Source organism: Limanda limanda, chromosome 3, assembly GCF_963576545.1.
Source record: "Limanda limanda chromosome 3, fLimLim1.1, whole genome shotgun sequence".
In the NCBI taxonomy this organism is placed as follows: Eukaryota; Metazoa; Chordata; class Actinopteri; order Pleuronectiformes; family Pleuronectidae; genus Limanda; species Limanda limanda.
The window spans coordinates 833,954-849,570 of NC_083638.1; the positions used below are offsets into that span (position 1 = coordinate 833,954).

The 15,617-nt window shown below is 44.2% G+C and overlaps 2 protein-coding genes across 2 annotated transcripts; both read left to right on the forward strand.

The window, feature by feature from the left end:
- The first annotated feature begins 825 nt into the window (after positions 1–825).
- Positions 826–9,554, forward strand: sh2d7 (SH2 domain containing 7). Its single transcript, XM_061068519.1, has 8 exons — positions 826–904; positions 1,247–1,358; positions 2,024–2,113; positions 2,186–2,351; positions 8,148–8,384; positions 8,780–9,028; positions 9,179–9,424; positions 9,510–9,554. The coding sequence occupies exons 1-8, from the start codon at positions 826–828 to the stop codon at positions 9,552–9,554; spliced, it is 1,224 nt and encodes a 407-aa protein (XP_060924502.1).
- Positions 9,555–11,375: 1,821 nt separating this feature from the next.
- Positions 11,376–15,356, forward strand: LOC132998774 (V-set domain-containing T-cell activation inhibitor 1-like). Its single transcript, XM_061068520.1, has 4 exons — positions 11,376–11,551; positions 14,224–14,541; positions 14,943–15,203; positions 15,346–15,356. Exons 1-4 carry the CDS (start codon positions 11,491–11,493, stop codon positions 15,354–15,356), a joined length of 651 nt encoding a protein of 216 aa, XP_060924503.1. The 5' UTR covers positions 11,376–11,490.
- Positions 15,357–15,617: the final 261 nt, after the last annotated feature.

Consider the following 15,617-nt stretch of genomic DNA (forward strand, 5'->3'; position numbering starts at 1 on the left):
TGTCCACATCTCCCCCCTCGCGTTCAGCCTTACGTCACACAAAGTGCAACCTCCTATTTAAAACATTATTTAAAGTTTTTAAGGTTTGTTGCCGAAATTAAAACAAATACGTCACGACTCAGACTCTTACGTCAGGTTGGATAGATCGCGTATATTTATGTAGAAATCTCAGAATCAGCTGTGAGGTCAGGACACTTGGAGACAGTTGACGACGCTCCTGCTGTGGGCGTGCCCGCCCTCTCCCTCGACCACCTGTCGGGCTCGCGCCGGAACACATGACACCTGTTGTCTCGCGCGCTCCCCAATGTGAACTGTAAAAATAAATAGGAACAATAATTTATGACTTCTTATTCTAAATATCTTTATTCATTTGAGTACATATCATTTATTTGATGTTCTTCAAATTCATTAGTTTAGCAGGTCATTTTGTCATAGACTTTAAAAGTCATCAGAATAAATCATGCTCCCCTGAGGATGAACTGTGTTTTTACTTTATGGGCAGATAAGAAGTCTGAGTGGTTTTCTACATGTTGACCTTAAATCTTCATGTTTCATGTGGGGCTGTTTTCCCCTGTGGTGAATATGAGTCTCTGTGATCAGGAGGTTTCTGGCTCCTCACAGTGATCAACACATTAACTTCCACAGGAACACGAGTAGTAAAATGAAGAGTCGCTGCAGATAAATTAAACAATAGAACCATCCAGACCAGAGAGACAAACCAACGGAAACAGTCAAATGAGGCGGCTGGTCGTCTCTCTGGGAGCTGCACGCCACCTGAGCAGAGTTCACATCCTGCGTTCACATCCCGGGCTCAGATGTGAGAGGATGGAGCTGCAGGAGCAGGGAGGCCTGAAGGAGCTGGTGCTGCAGGAGCAGGGAGGCCTGAAGGAGCAGGAGCAGGGAGGCCTGAAGGAGCAGGAGCAGGGAGGCCTGAAGGAGCTGCAGGAGCAGGAGCAGGGAGGCCTGAAGGAGCTGCAGGAGCAGGGAGGTCTGAAGGAGCTGCAGGAGCAGGGAGGTCTGAAGGAGCAGCAGGAGCAGGGAGGCCTGAAGGAGCTGCAGGAGCAGGGAGGCCTGAAGGAGCAGGAGCAGGAGCAGGGAGGCCTGAAGGAGCTGCAGGAGCAGGGAGGCCTGAAGGAGCTGCAGGAGCAGGGAGGCCTGAAGGAGCTGCAGGAGCAGGGAGGCCTGAAGGAGCTGGAGCTGCAGGAGCAGGGAGGCCTGAAGGAGCTGGAGCTGCAGGAGCAGGGAGGCCTGAAGGAGCTGCAGGAGCAGGGAGGCCTGAAGGAGCTGGTGCTGCTGTGGTTCTCTCAGACTCAGGCTCAGATCCTCCCCGACTGGTTTCAAGGCTTCGCTGCCAGAAGGTAAGAAACATAGACAAGAGAAAACAGATCTGTGGTTTATTATATTTGATCTCATGGAGGTTAAAGACTTTTTAAAGCATTGGCAGATGGAAGCTAGATTTGTTTTGGCTCTTTGTAAAAGATATATTATGATTTTAATTTGCTTTTCACAGACTCCTGCAGCAAAATGTTGATAACTGTGACATCAACAGGAGGTTTTTCAGATTTGATAGATTTAATCATCAGTTTCTCTTCTTTTACTATTTATAGTTTGTGTTTCAATGAAATTAATTTTTTTTGTTCTGTTCTTTAATCTACTCACAACATTTCTGGTTCTACAGCTTTGGTCATTTAAATATTCAAAACTAAACTATATTAGTATTAATGCAAAACTATGATACTTGTGGCCACGGATGGAATTCACTGTTGAATTGTGCTTTTATGATCCAACTGATCAAATGGAAACTGACTCATGTCTCTGTTTCACTGAAGTGTTTCTAGATGTGTCGTTAGTCAGTTTGAGTTCAGGATGAATGAATCTGGACGGAACCGGACCTGATGAAGTGACTTGTTTGCTTTTCCCGTGTGATGAGTGTGACTCTGAAGATAAAGACGTGGGACCGGGTGACGGGAGATAAGAGGTTTATTTTTAACCCTAATTTGCCTGTAATGTGTTGCTGTGTCAGGGAAGCAGAGGATCTCCTGAGAGAGAAACCTCGGGGCTGTTTCCTCGTCCGCCTCAGTGAAAAGGCCGTGGGCTACATCCTGTCCTACAGGTGAGACAGACCACGTCTGAGACCGCTACTCGACTGTCTGTGATTCCTCTCACTGTGTCTTTTCCTCTGAAGGGGCCACGACAGGTGCCGCCATTTTGTCATCACCCAGGATCCCTATGGGCAGTTTGTCATATCAGGAGACTGTCAGACGTTTCAGCGCCTGACGGAGCTGATTGAACATTACAGGCTCAGCCCCATCCAGCCGTTTGGAGAACACCTGACCTGCAGCTGCAACGAGGTGAGGAGCACAACTCATCATTCAAAATGTGTTGCTGTTGTTGGGCAAGAGTCCTGAGTGCTGACCACACAATGGGTAATAAACAAGGCCTACACGCGATGCTGAGACCAGCTTTAGAGTTTTCCTGTTGGTTGAGGAGCCCCCAGCAGGCCCAGGAGAAACCCCACTGTGTTCGTAGACGGCCACTGAGGGCGAAGCTCCGCCCCTTGTGGTCAAACCCTGACATTCAATGAGCTCAGAGACTTTCTTTTTCCACACGATCTACAAACAACTCCAAAAGCCGTCCATCCCTGCAGAAGGACGAAGTTTCATCCCGTCAAGACAGCACCAGAAAATCCGCTCCTGTTCGGTCCAGAGCTCCGTGTCCCCACTCGAACCACCGGAGCACCGCTTGAGAGACCACGAGATTCACTGGACTTCCAGAAAATTGGCGCGACCCGTGCATGAATACCACAAAACTACGGTTACAGTAAGAGGCTATATTGTTTTAATACTTAGCGTGTCATTTAATATTTGAGTGTATTGTTTGCTTGAGACCTCCGCGTCGATTTTTAGCCGTGACGACCCGCCATTTCCGGCCGTGTTCATTGTGTTAAAGTGCTTTAGCGCTTAGGAGCACTGTTACCGCTCGACTAAGCTTGCAGAGATTTTACCGATCAAAACATCGGTGCACAACTCTAATTTGGGCACCGAGTGGTGAAATCACTGTAAACTTATCTCCGGCGTGTTTTTAAGAGCTTCTCTGATCTTCCCTTGCATGTTCTTTCTCTCGCTCTCTCTCTCTCTCTCTCTCTCTCTCTCTCTCTCTCTCTCTCTCTCTCTCTCTCTCTCTCTCTCCTAAACCTGCTTACACACATGTTCCGATCTGCATTCACACATAGTTAAATCTAGACTTAGAGAACCTGAACGCATCTCCCGCCATTTGGCGCCAAAAGCCCGTAGAGATAAGAGTCCCTTTGTCTGACGATTCCTTTGTGTAACTCAAGTGGCCCACCGTGAAGGTACCGCCATCTTGGATTCGACCAGACTACGTCACCACGTGACTGCGTCATACGTCATTGCCCCTCCCCCTTTCTCTCTCTCTCACACACACACACACACACACACACACACACACACACACACACACACACACACACAGAGACACAAAGACACACAGACAGACACACACACACACACACAGAGACACAGACAGGCTGACACACACACACACACATAGATAGACCATAGGTTTTACATGTGTGTTCTAAGTTGTTTTTGTGCAATAATCGTTAGGAGTGATACCATAAGCTGGTTTGCCTTTAGGCGTTCAATAAATTTGGTTATCAAAATAAAATATGAAACATTAATATTTAGAATATAAATATTAAATAACTTTAGTTTGTCAAAGTTCTCTCGGGGCACCACCCTTCACAGAAGGGAAACGATAGCCAATTTATTGATTGAGATCGGTCTCATTTAGATCTAGTTCAATAAGAAATCTCAATATTTACTATTAAAGATTATATAATGAACAGTTAAGGTTTATAGAGTTCTAACAGTGAAGAGGTTGGCAAAATTCACTTATGCAACATTAATGAAAGGACAATTTTAAAGAAAACATTTATTATGAACATAATAAAGTATCAAAACACAAATTACTAACAAAATGTACTAACTAATATTGACATACACACACTTTAACGTGTGGTCAGATACACATACCATGTCCTTGGAGCATTAACCTCACACACACACACACACACACACACACAGTACGTCACCTCAACTTCAGATACACACACACATCTCCAGCTAGTTGCAAGATTGAACATTCTCATGCTCCGTATCAAACAGGGATTCTGCCACACAGCAGATTAGACTGAGAGGAGGTTTGCATACCTTTTCTCACAGTTTTCCATGAATCACTTCATTATATTAATTTCTAAGACGTCCTCTCTCCGGTGCATGGTACAGTTCACCCAGTCAGTAGACATACAATGAGATCATCAGTCTTAGAATGCTTTGAGGCCAGAACACTATGACCTCTGGTAACCATAGCAATGGCGCGCACCTACAGTTAGGTCCATAAATATTTGGACATTGACACAATTTTCATCATTTTGGCTCTGTACACCGCCACAATGGATTTGAAATGAAACAATTGAGACGTGCGTTAAGTGCAGACTTTCAGCTTTAATTTGAGGGTATTTACATCCAAATCAGGTGAACGGTGTAGGAATTACAACACATTTTATATGTGGCACCCACCTTTTTAAGGGATCAAAAGTAATTGGACAAACTAACATAATCATTAATGTAATTGTCACTTTTAATACTTGGTTGCAAATCCTTTGCAGTCAATGACAGCCAGAAGTCTGGAACCCCTAGACATCACCAAACGTTGGGTTTCGTCCCTGGTGATGCTCTGCCCGGCCTTTACTGCAACTGTCTTCAGTTCCTGCTTGTTCTTGGGGCATTTTCCCTTCAGTTTTGTTTTTAGCAAGTGAAATGCTCAATTGGATTCAGGTCAGGTGATGACTTGGCCATTGCAGAACATTCCACTTCTCTGCTTAAAAAAACTCTTTGGTTGCTTTCTCAGTATGCTTCGGGTCATTGTCCATCTGCACTGTGAAGCGCTGTCCAATGAGTTCTGAAGCATTTGGCTGAATATGGCTGAATAGGCAGATAATATTGCCTGAAACACTTCAGAATTCATCCTACTGCTTTTGTCAGCAGTCACATCATCAATATATACAAGGGAACCAGTTCCATTGGCAGCCATACATGCCCACGCCATAACACTACCTCCACCATGCTTCACTGATGAGGTGGTATGCTTTGGATCATGAGCAGTTCCTTCCCTTCTCCATACTCTTCTCTTCCCATCATTCTGGTACAAGTGGATCTTTGTCTCATCTGTCCATAGGATGTTGTTCCAGAACTGTACAGGCTCTTTTAGATGTTTTTTGGCAAACTCTAATCTGGTCTTCCTGTTTTTGAAGCTCACCAATGGTTTACATTTTGTGGTGAACCCTCTGTATGTACTCTGGTGAAGTCTTCTCTTGATGTTGACTTTGACACAGATACGCCTACCTCAGAGTGTTCTTGATCTGGCCAACTGTTGTGAAGGGGTTTTTCTTCATGTTGCGGGTGGAAATCAAAGGCAGGAGGCGTCCTTCTCAAGTTAAAATTAAGCAGGTTTATTCAGAGGTCACAGGTCAGGAAACTGCGGTGTCTAGCAAATGATCATGCATGGTCCACTGATCCTGTACAGGAAAAATGGCGCTGGGGCATAGTGCGCACAAAGCTTACATATTGATATACTGGGCGTGACAGAGGTTCTTCTTGGATTGGGATTGGTCGGAGCACAAGGCAGTCCTGCCTTCTTGGCGTTGGGTCGTCCTCCTGGCGTTGCGTGATGACGTTGTACGTGCACGCCATTGCTATGGTTACCAGAAGTCATAAGCATGTTGCCTGAGTGTGTGTGCTCAGTATATGTGTAAAGTGAAGTGAAGTGAGGTCATAGTGTCCCTGCCTCAAAGCATTCTAAGACTGATAATTTCACAGGAGGGAACATCTCAGTATTTAATATAATGAAGTTATTCATGAAAGCACTGTGAGAGAAAGCCTCCCCTACCTCTAATCTGCTGTGTATTAGACTCCCTGTTTGATACGAAGTATGAGAATGTTCAATCTTGTAACTAGCTGGAGATGTGTGTGTGTACTGATGTGTGGTGAGAGAGAAGCCTGTATCAGAGTTTAAGCATGAATCATCTGAAGTTGAAAAGAAGAAGAATGTATGTGCGTTTACGCTCAAAGGACATGATGTGTATCTGACCACACGTTAAAGTGTGTGTGTATGTGTGTGAATAGTGGTGTATTATCAATATTCACTAGGGAAATAATTCTTCTGTCATCCACCACACTTGTTTTCCGTGGTCTTTCGGGTCTTTTGGTGTTGCTTAGCTCACCAGTGCGTTCTTTCTTTTTAAGAATGTACCAAACAGTTGATTTGGCCACACCTAATGTTTTTGCTATCTCTCTGGGACGTAGCTAAGTAGGTAGGGATATGCGGTGTCTGTGAAAAGGCTAATCAGATAATGGAGGAGAGTCTGCGTAGAGCGTAACTCACATCAACTTTCATTTAGCTTGTAACTACAATAACACAACATATATCAAACTTTAAAAACACCACACAGAATCAAATAAACAGTCTTGCTTAGTTCTAGTATCATTATTAAGCCCAGTATGTTACCAGTCCTTAGAAAGGGAGAAAGTTGCTGTGCAGTTCGTCCTGCCGGCTGTGTGAAGTCTTCTGGCTCGGGTGGTCTTTGCTTCCGCGGTTCTGTTGAGCTGTGATGCTCTTGCTTGTTGAATTTCTTAGCTGCAGGACACAGAGGTGCTGCTAGGAGTTTGGTAGAGCTTGAAGGGCGAGGAGATTTCCTTGAAGAGATGAGTTGGAAACTGCACCTCTGACCTCCGGTTGTTGGGAAGAGAAGATTTGAGCTAGAGCAGCCCGGCCCCCCCCCTCTGAGATGCAGGAGAGACGGCTGGTCGCCTGCTGTCCTCGGTGGTTAGATGGAAAGAGAGAGAATTGGAGGAGCCCTCTCCTTATATTAGGCTGATGACCCCCAGGTCATGTGACCAGATTGACCAATTGGAGTTGACTTTGTGGCTTTTAACACCTATTTGTGAAGATGTCCAGAACAGAAGGAACCTGTGGCCCCCTGGGAGACTGAGTTTCTTAGCTTTCCAAGAACAAAGAAAACATGTTGTCCCCTGGGAGACTGAGTTCGGGAGGCTGGCTCCAGAACATGCGGCCATGTGATTTCAGGTTTTGTCCAACATTGTGATAAGTGCTGCTGCTTGTTATCTTTGAAATATTGGAATGAAGAATCATTGAATAACAATAACTTTATTTCCCCTTTTTAATAAATCCTTTTGTAATTAAAGTATCTGTATCTTGTGATTATTTGTGCATATGTATGTGAATACAGCTGGATTATGAAAGCCTGTGCTTGAACTTAAAACCCTTAATTGTTAATTATATAATCATTAATATTTAATATTGAGATTATTAATTTAACTTTTATCAACTGAGACTGATATTATAGATTGACTTGTTGGTCCCTTTAACCAGGGTGGTGCCCCGCAACGATAAGTAATAATTACAGATTGTATCATTCTTAATTGATAATTTTATTGTTTTCATTAATTATTTAACTATTCTTGATTAATAATTAGCCAACGTCAAGTCTACTACTATTGCACAACACTGTAGATTCCTGATTGTGAGGAGGGCCTTGGGGTCCAGGCGAGTGTATTTTTTGGTGAGTCCTCTGGGTCCTCTGGGTCCTCTGGGTACTCTGGGTCCTCTGGGTCCTCTGGGTCCTCTGGGTACTCTGGGTCCTCTGGGTCCTCTGGGTACTCTGGGTCCTCTGGGTCCTCTGGGTCCTTTGGGTACTCTGGGTCCTCTGGGTCCTCTGGGTCCTCTGGGGCCTCTGGGGCCTCTGGGGCCTCTGGGGCCTCTGCGTCCTCTGGGTCCTTGTAGTCCTCTGGGTCCTTGTAGTCCTCTGGGTCCTCTGGGATCTCTGGGGTTTTAACTATAGGTGCAGTGAATAATCCTTCAGAGCTCCACACGGCACCATGTGATCCAGACCTTCCTCATAAACTAAAGTTAAACTTTTATCAGATGTGTTTTTATCCATGACAGTAATGACTGATGCAGCAGGTCTGTACAGTCTGAGATATCTCAACGTTTCCTTCTGCGTCTGTGTTCACGTCTGCTTTAACAACACGTCTCGCTCTCTTCAGGAAGAGGAGCTGTACGATGTGGTGAACTACAAAACCAAAGAGAAGACGTCACGGCTGAGCGTCCAAGCTCTGCGGATCCTGTGGGACCAGAGGAGTCCCCGTCTCAGCACCACCAACAGGAAGCAGAGGGAACAGCAGCAACATGAGCCCGTCACAGTGCAGCCACCGGACCTTCCAATCAAATCCAAGAGCAGACAACTGACAGGGACAGTGTCCGACACCACGTCCCCCTCTCAGGTGATTCATATCAGAGCTGATAAGATAAGATAAGATAAGATAAGATAAGATAAGATAAGATAAGATAAGATAAGATAATCCTTTATTAGTCCCACTATGGGGAAGTTTGAAATATTGCAGCAATAAGAATCAAAGTAGACCTCAGCAAGTAATGAGCAACTTGTAATATGTTACCATAATTAATATAGATAATAAACTAATATATAAAGAACTTTCACCTTCACAACAATGACTGTGACACACGGGAGGAAAGAAGGTGAAATAAAAGCAGGTCTTGTTTCAAATGAAACATCTGGACATGATGTCAGCTGCTCTGCCCTGATGTTCACATCTGTGTGTTCACAGGAGTCTGCAGAGCTCCAGCAGCTGATGAGTTGTGTCATGGTGTCTTTCAGGTTGCCCCCCCACTACCAAGGAGAGGCTTTCCTCCGGGCTTCTCTCTGAGCGGATCTCTACCTGAAACCACGTCACAGGAGAGTGAAGCCCAGAGCAGCTCCACCAGAGAGGAGGCGCTGGGAGGAGACTCCACCACAGACTCATTCCACACAACCTCTCCAGCTGGGAACACATCTTCTGAGCTGACACAGACCGAGAGTAGGAGCCAGGCTCTACCACAGCTGGAGAGCAGCAGTGAGGAGGAGGAGGAGGAGGAGGAGGAGGAGGAGGAGGAGGAGGAGGAGGAGGAGGAGGAGGAGGAGGAGGAGGAGGAGGAGGAGGAGGAGGAGGTAGAGGAGGGAGAGTACTCTAACCACCTCACATCCACATTGTCTTATTCACCCACTCCTGTGAAGAAGGTCACCTGCTCCAACTACTTCCTCCACGACCCCTCCAGGCCCCGCCCCTTGTACCAGGCGTCCGAGGGACAGACAGACGTCCTGTACGCTCAGGTCGCTGAGAGGCCGAGCGCCAGCGGTCCACCTGATGACACCTACGAGCAGATCCCCAGGGAGGCCGGCCCTCCGTCCAGCGTCCAGAGCAACACCTACGAGTCTCTGGAGGACATGAAGACCAAGAAGTCCAAAAGCTCCTGGGGGAAAAACGTGAGTGACCACAAGGAGCAGAGCTGATGGTGTTAGGAACAGAAACTTCTGGTCTCCTCACTTCTCTTCTCTTCTCTCTCTGCAGAACATGAAATGGAAGAAATTCTTCCCTGAATACAAGAAGAAATAAATGTGAATCCGTGTTGTTTTACATTTGGAGAAAAAAGACAAAAATAAATCACTTTTACAAACACTTCTAATAATTCAAGTTTTAAAGGGAAGATTCAGATGTTTAAGAACAATAAAGATTCTGTTTAAATTCAGCCTCATTTTTTATTCATGGTCGTTTTGTGTTGTGAACTAAAGATTTGAAACAAACTGCTCAAAACTTAATTTCAATAATTTGAACTTTTCTTTTTATTTATTAACATTGTTTTTACCACTTTTTATCAAAAGATTTCATTGCTTTAAAACCTTTATAGTCTTAATTTGTTCTGTTGATAAAGATCTCTTCTGTTGTTCATGTAAAAACCTTGAGCTGCAATTGATTCTATAAAATGTGCTTTATAAATAAAGTTTATCATCATCTTTATTGTTATTAGCATTATAATATTCTGCTAATTTGCATGAAGTGTACGTCACGATTTATACATATAATATTTAGTAGATTTTCGTATTATTGGCGTTATTGATATAAGTAGTAAAAGAAACAACAGCAGTAGTAAAAGGTAATAGTACTATTATAGCATTTGTGACAGAGTTGGCAATATTATTTATATTTAGCCATTTGTGTATTTGGACAAATTTATTTTTAAATTGACTCTTCCACAAAAGCAAAAGTAAACTCGGGCTACGTCGTAGCATTGACGGCCCCGAGCTCACGCATCGTGAAGGTGGTGGTCAGGGAGAGAGCGTACGTCTCTGCGTTGCATGCGTTTTGGGGCTCTGATGAAGCGTGAGCAATTTTGTGTCAATGTTACAACAAATCAATTTTCACACTGATCAGTAGGTGGCGCTAATATATGCATATATGCATTAATATATGCAGCTGTTCAGATCAGGATTGTGATCATAGGTCAGTAGTTCAGAGGATAAACCTTCGCCGCAGCTCAATGTTTACACGGTTTGAGGAAATGTCATAATTCTGACCTTGATCCAATGACTTGACTGAGCTCATTTGATCTGGATATTGTAAAGCAGCCAGGAGCAGTTTATCAAAGTATAAAACATGTCACTTCCTGTAGCCACAAGGGGGCGCTGTAATGATGAGTGAATATTGACGCATGGATCTAATCACGGCGGGACTGTGAATGTGTGATAAAGTTTGAGGCTGATAGAACAATGCACGGATGAGTTATAATAAATCCCTCTTTTTTGGAGAATCATCAAAACGGTCACACTGTGGAACGTACACTATAAAATTTCTCATTTTACTCTTAATCATGAACTAAAGTTGTCTCTCAACATTAAGGACAGACATTAAGTTTAATAGAGTTTCCGACATATCAACAATGTGTGAACGAGCTCTTCAGCCCTGGGGAAGAAGATTTGTACCCTGGGCAAACTGTGGTCATACACTGCCCTCTAGTGACCAATATATCAAATGTCTTGATTTGACTCATCAAACTTTACTGCCACGCCGCGGTCACACCATGTGATGAAAAAAATTTGAAAAAAGGCCACTAAATGCAAAATGGCGGGCTCCCTGTTGCGTTTTCCAGAATGTTTATTATCAATCGATGGTACTTTGGCCCGGGTGGAGTGATCTGTCTGAAAGAGGGTGCAGCCAGAGGGTGAAAGCTCCAAAATGGGGCATGACAGAAAACATGTTAGAACGACTGACTTAACCTGCTCAGCAGCCCTGAGGTGGAATGTGCTGTCTGAAAGAGGTGCAGCCAGAGGGAGGAAGAACAGGGGGGGGGGAGCACTTTACAGAGTCACTTTCGGTTTGCATTATGTTCACGGTGGGACTGAGAGTGTGTGAGTCTTCAGTCTGAACTCTGCAGAGATCGTAGCTGCAGAGTCTGAACCTCCGCTGCTCGGACTCGGTGTCATGAGTCCAACCAGCTGTTCACTGGTCTCTTCTTCCTTTGATCCACATTCAGTTCTCACAGGATGAAAGAAAGATGTCTGCGTTCAAGTCTCTGGTTGTGTTGATCCTCTTCATGTGGACTCTCACCACAGCAGGTACGTGAAGTCTCATCTCACTGTATAGAGTTTGTGACAGTTAAGAGGTCGGAAAAATTCACACTAATGCAACATTAATGAAAAACATTTGTTGAAGAAAAACATTTACGGTGAAGATAATAAAAGTATAAAAACACAAACTACTGAAGGTTTCCTTACTATATAAAGATGTGTATGTGAGTAGCATGTGTGTGTGTGTGTGTGTGTGTGTGTGCGTGTTCCCACCTTGCGTTTGTACGCCACCACCAACAGTGTCCGTCTCTCCAGAGGTTCACACAGAGGGTTTCTTTTGAAAGTGGGTGTGCGCTTGTGTTATTTTGTGTACACACACACACACACACACACACACACACACACACACACACACACACGAACACAGGATTCTAAAAAATATTGATCTTTCTTTACGTCTAAATATCCAGATCCTAAATTCTTCTCATCACAAAGAATTGTTGTGCAATAGGAGTAGACTTTACGTTGGCTAATTATTAATAATCATGAAATATGATTATTAAAATAATAAAAATTATTTATTAAAAATGATAAGGCTATCACTTAAGAATAGTAATATAATTAATTAAAAATTGATAAGGTTATCCATTAAGAATAGTTAAATAATTAATGAAAACAGTAAAATTATCAATTAAGAATGATACAATCTGTAATTATTACTTATCGTAGCGGGGCACCACCCTGGTTACAGGGACCAACAAGTCAATCTATAAATATCAGTCTCAGTTGATAAAAGTTAAATTAATAATCTCAATAATTAATATTAATGATTATTTAATAAACAATTAAGGGTTTTCAGTTCAAGCACAGGCTATCATAATCCAGCTGTATTCACACACATATGCACAAATAATCACAGAATACTGATACTTTAATTACAAAAGCATTTATTAAAAAGGGGAAATAAAGTTAATGTTATTTAATGATTCATCATTTTAACAAACTCCAATATTTCAAAGATAATAACAGCAGCAGCACTTATCACAACTCAGACCATACATGTAATACCTGTGGTCTATGTACGTCTGTCTGTGTGTGTGTGTGTGTCTGTGTCAATGTGTCTCTGTGTGTGTGTGTCTATGTGTGTATGTGTGAAATAAAGTTAATGTTATTTAATAATTCATCATTTTAACAAACTCCAATATTTCAAAGATAACAACAGCAGCAGCACTTATCACAATTTAGAACATACATGTAACCTATGGTCCATCTATGTGTGTCTGTGTGTGTGTGTCTGTCTGTGTATGTGTCTATCAATGTGTCTCTGTGTATGCGTGTGTCCAAGATCCAAGATGGCGGTCGATAATGATTCAAGGAATTATTAGGCCGAAAAAGTCTCAAAATGGTGGTGACTACAAACCAAAATGGCGGAGCCGCTTTGGAACTTAGAGCCAGAATGGAGGGCGGATCTAGAGATAAATAATCTTCTATGGCCGCCGGACCACGTGTGAGACACAAAGGATGAGGTAGAACAAAGGATTCTTTGTCCTAGCTTAGCTTTGGCGTCAAAATGGCGGCAAGATGCATTCAGGCCCTGTAACTATAGACACGCTAAGTATTAAAACTAGTATCTGCCCAGACAATATAAGCCTCTTACTGCAAAGCCCTCGCGGTGTGCCTGCGCGTCTGCGCAATGTGCCGTGGGGCCAGTGAATCTCAAGCGGTGCTCCGGTGGTTCTCGTGGTGACACGAAGCTCGGCCGCAGGACCGGACAGTGACGGGATGAAAAGTCGTCTTCTTCTGCAGGGATGTGCGGCTGCTTGTAGCCGTTGTAGATCGTGTGAAAAGAATAGTCCGTGTGGGAAATGTCTGAGCTCGTCCCGCGAGCGAATTTCCTGTTTCGGTCTTTCAAGTTAAAATAACAAAAAGTCCTTTCATAAGCAGGGAATGGCTGAAACAAAGGTAGTTATCGCCTCCTATAGTTACTGGGTCATCTGGTCAGGCCTCTGGAGAAGTCTAGTTACAACGTCAGTACAGGAAAAATGGCAGCATTTTCTGTGGGCTCAACACTTTTATACCACCTGAGAAGTTCCTGCCTTCTCAGGAAGTGGTCATGGGCTTCAGTTGGCTCTCAGCCAATGAGATGTCAGGGTTCAAATCTCAGGGAGCGGTTAGAAACACAATGGGGGTCCTCCTGAGGGACACCCGAGATGCTCCCCCGCTGGGCGAGGCTCCACGTTGTCTGAGGAATGTGTGGATTCAAAGAAGAAACCGGTAGAACTGGTTTCAGCTCGGTCTTGCAGGCCTCAAGTATTTACAACCCATTGTTTGGAGGTCAGATCTCAGGACTTCACCCCCCAACAGAATGTTCAGATTTTGCTGAATCTCAAAGTAAATTTTCTAAATGAACATTTCTGTGATCAACACAATTTTTCCACTTGGTGTGAATCTGAGCCTCTTTAAGTTCATATCTTTGGTTTGACAGTAAATGTACGTTACACATTCGACTGCCTCGTGTGGCAGGAGGTTGTTTCTGTGAAAGCAGCTCAGATGAAACTACTGTATGTTAACTGTCAGCAGACAAACACACAGACAGTTCCATCAGGATATTTACATTCACAATCCGTCTGGGAGGAAATGCTCTAACTGCTCTTTGAAAAAAGCTTCTATTCACCACAGTTGATCCTGAACCGGTTGTTTTTTGACCCGGTGTCTCACAGATGATGAGGTCTCCTGTGTTTTAGAGGAGAGCTGCATCTTACCCTGCAGTTTCCAGCCTGGTCCAGACCCAGTCATTTACTGGTTGAAGGTGGAACCAGGAAACCCTCGTGTCATCTCCTACTACGGAGCCAGAGAGCAGTTTGCACGCCAGAGCGAACGCTTCAGAGGCCGGACATCGATGTTCACAGATCAGATCTCCAGAGGAAACGCCTCCATCAGGCTGACGGGGCTGCAGCTTCAGGACCAGGGCCGATACGAGTGCTACGTCACCATCACTGGAGTCAACGAGGAGTCAGTGATCAACCTGAGAACAGATGGTAAAGAAACTCACAGTGAAGACACAACACAAATACTAGAAATGATATCTGTCTCTTGTTGCTGTTCCCTTGTTTAACATGTGTACTGTTGGGTTGAGTTGAAGCTGATACTGAAGCATTGGACGTCTCGCTGCTTGCCGGCACCATCACCTCTTTGAAACATGGTTAGTCTCTAAAGTGCAATGCATCCTGGGACAGGTTGGACGGGGACGGATCCACTCGTTGGAGCTCGGTCTTCAAACGCAGACCCTGAGTTGAGACACAGCTGATGTCAGCAGCTCCACATATTGGCTCATATGTGACATGTTAAATAATAAGAACAATAAGTCAAATTAATGAAGAGCTCCACATCTCCACGTGGGAAACATCTTCCCTCAAACTGAATCTCTGTTGTCTTGCAGCTCCGGTGCGTCACGTGGACATTGAGCAGGTGGAGGACAGCTTCACCTGCCGCTCAGAGGGGATCTACCCCGAGCCGCAGCTCACCTGGTCCACCAGGCCTCCGTCCTGCGTGACCTTTCCGAGCCAAACCTCAGTGAAGGAGACGGAGCAGCAGCTCTATGAGATCAGCAGCACACTGAACCTGTCAGTCAGAGACACTGTTGTGATCTGCAACCTCAGCACTCGCAGTGGCTGGAGGAGCGTGTTGTGGTATCAACCCAGTACGTTGGATCTGCTCTATGGAACTGAACCTGTGCTTGTTTCACCTGCTGCTGCATATTAATATCTGCTCCTACAGATAACTCACATCTTATATCAATGCTGATTCTCAATCTTTACCTTGTTTCTTTGTCTCCTGAACAGATTTCCACTGAACTAGTTGTGAGGATGAACGTGGGCCACAGGTCCCTCAGTAGAGCTCAGACCTCCACTAGGACCAACAGTCTCCTTATCAAACCACATTGAAATTCAACAGGCCCAAGATCTGCACCAAATTCCACTCATAAATATCAGTCCTCTAAATTTGTCAGATTGTTTCTTCACCTTCATCAGTTGTTCGCAGGGAAATCAATGAACATGTTGAAAAACGTCCTCTCTCACGATGTTAATGTGAAAAAACAACAAATCCTGGATCC